The sequence below is a fragment of the Phyllostomus hastatus genome, unplaced genomic scaffold, assembly GCF_019186645.2.
Source record: "Phyllostomus hastatus isolate PE091 unplaced genomic scaffold, TTU_PhHast_1.1 phas_contig_150, whole genome shotgun sequence".
In the NCBI taxonomy this organism is placed as follows: Eukaryota; Metazoa; Chordata; class Mammalia; order Chiroptera; family Phyllostomidae; genus Phyllostomus; species Phyllostomus hastatus.
Genome location: NW_025333611.1, coordinates 4826757 through 4833721, shown reverse-complemented (window position 1 = coordinate 4833721; position 6965 = coordinate 4826757). Strand labels below are relative to the sequence as shown.

Sequence of the window (6965 nt, the reverse complement as noted above, 5' to 3'; positions counted from 1 at the left end):
ACAGCAGCTCCCGGGGGAGGGGGGGGGCGGGGGGGGGGCTGAGCCCTTACACCGTGCCAGGGACTGCACCAAATCAACTTTCTCATTTGATCCCTAGGGGAACAGCCCTTGAATAAGTGCCCCGGTCCTCCTGATGCACATCGGGGACAGGGGTGGGACTCTGCGGAGAAGCCAAGCCCCCCGCTCCCCGCCCCCAACTCCAGAGGTGCAGCAGGGAACCGCCTGATGGTCAAACGGTGCACCTTCCAAACCAGGACTGCCTGCTCGCCCCTCTCACCCAGTGGCAGGCCCTTACTCCGAGCTAGACGCTGGGTACGGCCCAAATCCGGACCCTTCCACGTATTGGTCACAACTCAAGGAATCTGCTTTACAAATGCAACGAGCAGAAGCTCAGAGAGGCCGCGGGGCTGCCCCCAAGCCACCGAGAGGAGAGAGGGAGAGGGTGAAGGAACACAGAGCGCGGGGCTTGGCAGAGATGACGGTGTCGCTAAGCGCTCCTTCCCCGTCCCGGAGCCTCGACCTCCCAAGGCCCACCCCTCCCCCTCCCGGCCCGCGGGCCCCTTAAACCAGGCGGCGGAAGGGGCGTCCGGGCCAGCGGCGCCCAATGGGCTGCGCGGAGCGTCACTTCCCGGCGGTGAGCGGCGAGCGGCGGGTGTCTGGGTGGGGGGGCGCCCGGCGGGGGCGGGGCGGCCGGAGGAGGCGTTGGCAGCCGGCTGGGACCCACGCGGCGCCGCGGCCCGCCTGGCCTGCAGCGCTCCCACCCCTCAGCGGCGACGGCACGATGCCCTTTGACTTCAGGAGGTGAGTGTGGCGACCCCGGCCACCGGTAAGCCCCGTCTGCAGGCGCCGGGGGTGCCCGGGTACGCTGCGGGTTCCTCCTGCCTGTCACGCACAGGGCGCCCCTGCCCTGTGCATGCCTCGGCAGGCCCTCGGGGTCCCCAGGCCGGCCTCCAGCCACACACAAAGCCGGCCAGGGCTGCGGAGGGCCCCCTCGTGCAGCCCCCCACCTCCTCGGCAAAACCACCCACCTCCGGCCACACCATCCCTCTCCCCCCGCGCAACCCCCTCCCCAGCCTGCCCGTTCCTTGCAGCAGGTCCTCACACTTCACAGGCCCGCGTTGCCCTCCCTCCATCCTGGGACACAGATTTGCTCCCTCCTCCAGCTGGGAGCCCCGTGGCCATCCCTTTCCTGCCCTCTGCAGAGCCTCCTTTGGGGGACCCCACCCAGCTGACAGGTGCGTCCTGGGCACGTTGAAAGAGCCCCCAGGGATCCACAGGCTCTGCAGCCCATCCTGCCAGCGGGGCAGCTGGAGGGGTTTCAGTTACCATAGGCTCAGGCTGCCTCGGCTGGGCAGGCGGAACAGGAGGCCTGTCCCCCAGGCGAGTCCTGGTCCTCAGCTCTGGGTATGGAGGCGCCATGGCGAGGGGAGAGGCTGTGGAGCCTGGGCCAGTGCTGTGCAAGGGGCCCAAGGGTCTGGCCTTGGCTTCCTCCAGTCACCACAATGGGTCCTTTGTGGGTCCAACCGCCTCATGGTCCACATTGTACTGGGCTAGGCCTTCGGGAAGCCTGCCTGGGAAGGGGTCCCCGCCAGACTAACCCTTGGGACATGGAGCCCCAGGGATGCCCTGGCCTGAGGCAGCCACACCACGGGTGGTGTGGTCAGGAAAACAGCCCCGTTCGTGTGGGTGGGAGCCGAGTTAGAATCCAGGCTCTGCCCCTTCCACTGAGCAGCGGGCCAGCGGGCTTGCGTTCTAGAAGTCAGGGAGAAGGCTCTGCCTGCAGACCTCCCCTTGTCGCTTGGCAAGGTGACCTGAGCACGGGTCCCAGCTCGGTCAGCATCTCCACGTCCCCACCTGCGGATGGGGGTAACCCTCAAGTCCCACCTGTGAGTGCCGAGTGCGGGTTTAGAATCGGAAGTGAGTGGGTGAGCAGCTTTTCCGTGAGGCCATTTGCTTGTCTACAAAACCGGGGTTCCGGGGCCCACCTCCCAGGAGGGAACTCTCCCTCCCTCCATCAGGGTAAAGGGACAGCCCTCTCCAGAAGAAAAGCCTGGCAGTGACCCCCCACGGCAGGTGGGCACGGTGGGGGTCAGGCCTGCAGAGGGTGTTGGCCTGGGACCTCTCGCTCGCATGGGCTGACGTGGTGCTCCGGCCCGTCTCGGGCACTGGTGCCATCTCGCAAACGTCTGCCAGCTGCCTGCACCTTCCGTGCGGCCCGGAGGCCGGCGCCGGGTCCCAGACAGTTGCTTGAGGACACAGGGCTGTTTCGGACAAGGAAACTCCTCTGATGGAATTCAGGAGCCAGGCTGCCTCCTGACAGTGACATTCCAGCTATGAGTGAGAGCCACGGTCGGCACCTGGGTTCCTGGCTGCGCAGAGCTTCCGCTCTTCCAGGCTGCTACTTCCGGCCCCTTCTCCATCCCCACGTGGTTCAACCGTTTTTGACCTTGGGGGAATCCCTGCTTCTAATCATCGCATCCCTTCCCGCCGTACCTAATCCCCTCATTTTAAGAGGCTGAGCCTCTTGCCCTGGACCTCACAGGGGCGGGGTTGGAGGGTGGGCCAGGGCCCTGGTCACGTGCAGTTTCCTGACCTGGTGCCCCTGGAGTGGGAGGTTTGGAGTGTTCGGGGCTGTGGGGGCCCCAGCTTCATGCAGCACTTGCATCAGTCCCTGGAGGGCGCGGGCTCACCACCTGCCCGGGAATGCGGACTCGACACTTTCCATTCCAACCTCAGAGGATGAGCCCTTGGTGTCCCGAAACCTGCACTTTGCATAGATCCGTGAACTCCAGGGCTCGGGTTCGAAGGGGGGTTCCACCGCCCCAGACACCTTCCCCTTGGTCGGCGTGGAGTCACCAGATGTTTACCGCGCTTGGCTCTCTGTCCTGCGTCCCACGGAGCCGATGTGTGGCCCTGCCCTCGCAGCACTGGGCGGGGGGGGGGAGGGAGGCGGGAGTAGAGCACTCACCCATGTCACCTGTGAGAGGCAGTTTTACTCTCATTTTAAGTCACAGGACGGGGAGACTGGCTGCCCAGGGCCATGGCGAGCTGGCGGAGCCGGGGTTTGAATTTGGGGCCGTGAGCACCAAAGCTTTAGCTCCTGGGGGGGGAAGAAAGGGGAGGGTGTGGAGGGTCCCGCAACCCTGACAGGGTGGTTGAGAACCTTGGGGAGTGGAGCGGGGCACACTCTGATCGGACCCCCTCCCCCACTCCGGGGCCTGGGAGTGAGCCAGGCTTCCTGCTCTGTTTGTTCTCCTTAAAACCAAGTCGGGAGGATTTTGCCCTTTCTTATCAATACTCCTTGTTTTCCTACTGTCGGGTGGGGGGGGGGGGGCTTGTGCAGCCGTCCTCCTGGGCCTCTTCCTGTCCAGAGTTGGGGGTGAGAGAGTGGGGAGGGCTCGCTGAGGGGGCTACATGGGGTAACCTGTGCGCAGCATTTAGACACGGGAGACCCCCAATACACCCTGGTACCTGTTGGCATTATTTGTGGGGGTTTTTTTCACCGAAGCACCTGTGCTCTCTGACGCTCAAACGTGGTTTATTATGCTTGTCCTCCTTCTCCCTCCCGTTAAAACGCAAGCTCCCCAGGGCAAAGATTTTTATCTGTTTGATTCATTGGTGACTCCCAGGACCTGGCCTGGGCCGCCCTGGCTCCTTAGACGTACCGGGCAGGTTTTCAGCTATTGGTGACTTTTCCCCCCTTCTTTCCTTGAATTGGCTCTGAATTGCTGGGGGTAGGAAAGGAGGCAGGGTCTAGCTAGAGGAAGGAGCGGGGGCCTTCCAAGATGGCTTGTGTTTGCTTTGCTTCTGGTGCGTTGTTGCATCAATCGCTGAACCCTGCGGTTGTGGAAATGGGCTCGTGACCCAGATCCGGGGGCGCTGGCCCAGACCGGACCCAGTTCCTGGTGGCGGGGGGGGGGGGACGAGTACCACCTGCTGCCTCCCGCTCAGCTCAGCCTGGGGTAGGTGACGGGGCAGTTCCTGCAGCCCAGGCTGGGCGGGGCAGGGGCAGGGGGAACTTCAGCACTGCTTTTAGGGGGGCGGAGGTGGCCGGCTCGCCCACAGGGGGGGCCCCCGAGTTGAAACTCCAAGATCTGGGGTGTGCCACTACCCTGCACTGACCAGCTGTGTCCTGTGACAGTTGACTCGCCTCCTCCGAGCCTCAGTTTCTTCATTTGCAAGGGGATCAGAGCCTTCCCTGGCTCACCGGGAAAGGTAGACACAGAGGCATGTGCGATGTCCCCGCAAGGTAGGGCTGCTGCATAATTTGTGGGGCCGAGTGCACGATACAAATTCAGATCCCCTTGTTGGAAAAATGTTAAGAATTTCAGGACGGTGACAGCACAGCACTGAGCTCAGCACGAACCCTCCTGAGCGTGGGGCCCTGGGAGACGGCCGAGGTCGCACACCCGTATCGCCCGGGTCGCACGACCCGAGGTCACGTACCGTCAGCCCTGCGGCGGTGCCCAGCAAACGGCCCTTCCAAGTGGCCCTCCCTCCAGGAGACCCCAGCCCTCCAGCCCCAGAGAGACCCCCTGAACGAGTTCCCCAAAATGGACCAATTTTTGCATTTCCTGGTTTCGGCCTTCAAGCAGGATCCATTGCTCTGAGGGCCCAGGATGAATTCCTTAGCTCCCTCTGTGATCTGAGGGGCACCCCCTGCAGACCCTTGTGGGGGCCCCCCCTCACTGCCTACAGCCAGCTGAGCTGCGGGGTTCTGAGCTCGGGGTTCTGAGCCCAGAGTTCACACTCCGCAGGCTGTGGCTGACAGGAGCCCCTGTTTGTCCACCCGGTCTCATTCCAGAAGACACTTGGGGAAATTGATGGGAACCCAAACTTTACAACAAGTGTTTTAAAAATTTTAAATAAACTGGAAAAACCTAATCTAAGAAAGATTCGACCAGAGGAAAACTTACGTGAAAACCAAACCAGTGTTATGCGATGGCTGAGCACTTACTGGGGCCAGACCTGCTGTAACGTTTATCGACTCATTTAGTCCCCCGGGAGCCCCCTTAGGCAGGCGTCTCGGTCGCCCCACTTCACAGGTGAGCCCGTGGAGGTGCAGAGGGAGGGACACGCGGGTGGGCAGAGGCGCCGGGCCTGGAGCGCTGCCGCCTGGCCCCACAGCCCCACTGGGGACCGGCGGGCTGTCTCTGACGCTCACCAAGTTCAGAGACACAGAAACCTCCTCTAATTGGATTCATCGACTTTCTTCTTGTCACTAATCCTTTCCTAACCACGCTCATTAAGAAGCTTAAAGCTGCCCACCTTTTTTTTTTTTTTAACACCAGCCTCAGGTGGCCTGACACCCATTTCTGAAATTGCCTCTAAAGGCCCCCCGCAGCGGCCTCACACCAGCTTAGGGCCTCTCTCACCCTGAACGGTGCAGGGCCCCTCTAGGCTGCCGCGGCCTTGGAGCGGGGAGTGCGTGTTTACCGGCTTGTCTGGGCACAGAAGGAGACGGAAGCCGTCCTCCCGAGGTGCTCTGGGCTCCTGGCGGAGAAGCCACAGGACCCTGAGCCGGGGGTGGCCTCGTGATCCCATCCCCAGTGCCAGTCCCCATCTGGCAACCCTTCCACCCTTTAGTTTGGAGTCGCTGCAGGCAATTTGCCTCAGGTCTCGACTGGCAGGCACGCAGGGAGGGTGTGAGGAGGGCATGTGGGGCGGGGCTCACCAGCTGACTCTGCACCAGCGAACCTCACCTCGGGCTGTGGGTCACAGTCACTCAAGGCCCCCAAACCGGGCTGCACCCCAGACCCCATAGTCAGGCTCTGGCAAAGGAGGGAGGCAGGCGTCAGAGAGGGGGAAGGGAGGGAGTAAGAGAAGGAGAGAAACCTTGATCGGTTGCCCCTCACACACGCCCCAACTGGGCACTGAACCCACAACACAGGCATGGGCCCTGACCGGGAATCGAACTGGTGACCTTTCGCTTTGCAGGAGGACACTCAACCAGCTGAGCCAGCCGCTCAGGGCCAGGCGTCAGTACTTTCAAATGTCCTCATATGATGTCAGTGCACACCGAAGGCTGAGGAGGCCGCCCTGAATGCTGAGAACCCATAGCGAGCTGGTCCTCGCAGGGGAGGCCGGGGGTTGGAACCTCGTCCCACCTGGCACTCCTGTGTGCCTCTCGGCAGGCCAGCTCCCCACTCGGGGATTTTCTCACCAGCCAAGTGGTCCGGGAGGGGTCTTATCTTCCCACTGATAGATACCCTTGCTCTAGAAAGCGCGGTCCCCAGACCGGCAGCTGCAGCGTCACCACAGCTCGTTAGACATGCGGTCTCGGTGTCCCCCAGCCCCGCCCTCCCCGCGAGTCTGAACGGAGGCTAACGGGACTCCCTGGTCCTTTGCTCGGTGAGGACAAAGCCCTGCTCTGTGTGGCTGTGTGAGTGTCTCCCGGCCCATGCGTCTCTGTGCTGCGCCCCCCCCCACCCCCGCCCTTGGAGATTCACAGCCCGTGCTAACCAACGTGCGGAAGGCTCTGAGAAGCCTCGTGTGGAAGGAGCCAGAGCGACTCGGTTCAGCCCGGCTTCCGCCAGACTTACTGCTGCCTAAGTCGCCCTGTTGCTCGTGGAGTGCTGGGTGCCATTTCTCAGAATGTGGTTTGGGAAATAGCCCTAATTGGTTCTTTAGGGAAGTAAGTGGTGATTAGCCTAATTGTTGTCAACCTTAACATTTAGGTCTGTTGATTTAATTACATCGGGTATGCAGGCGACGTACAGGGCAGGACGAACCTCTGACCCTGCTGTGTGTTCTCGGATGTAGACACCCCAACTGCTGGGAGAGGCGGGCAGAACTCGGGGCTGGTCCTGTGTGCGGCTGGCAGCCAGGGAGGGGGTGGACAGAGTGCCGCATGAACCCCTGGCTGGCACAGTGGCGTCATTGTCGCTGTTTGAAGTGCCCCTCAGAGATGCTGGGCCGCACCTCGGGTACATCAGGGGGCCCTGGGGACCTGCGCACACCTGACG

At 62.5% G+C, this 6965-nt stretch overlaps 1 protein-coding gene across 2 annotated transcripts in view; it reads left to right on the top strand.

Moving 5' to 3' along the window:
- The first annotated feature begins 652 nt into the window (after positions 1 to 652).
- The window catches only part of ERGIC1 (endoplasmic reticulum-golgi intermediate compartment 1), a 79825-nt gene continuing 73512 nt past the window's right edge, over positions 653 to 6965 (top strand). Inside the window, exon 1 of one of the 2 annotated variants that reach the window (XM_045828644.1) lies at positions 653 to 801. In XM_045828644.1, coding sequence (XP_045684600.1) covers positions 782 to 801 — 20 coding nt within the window. In that variant the 5' untranslated portion in view covers positions 653 to 781. Of the gene's footprint in view, positions 802 to 3024; positions 3079 to 6965 lie in introns of those variants that run through there. The other variant, XM_045828636.1, reaches the window with a different exon arrangement.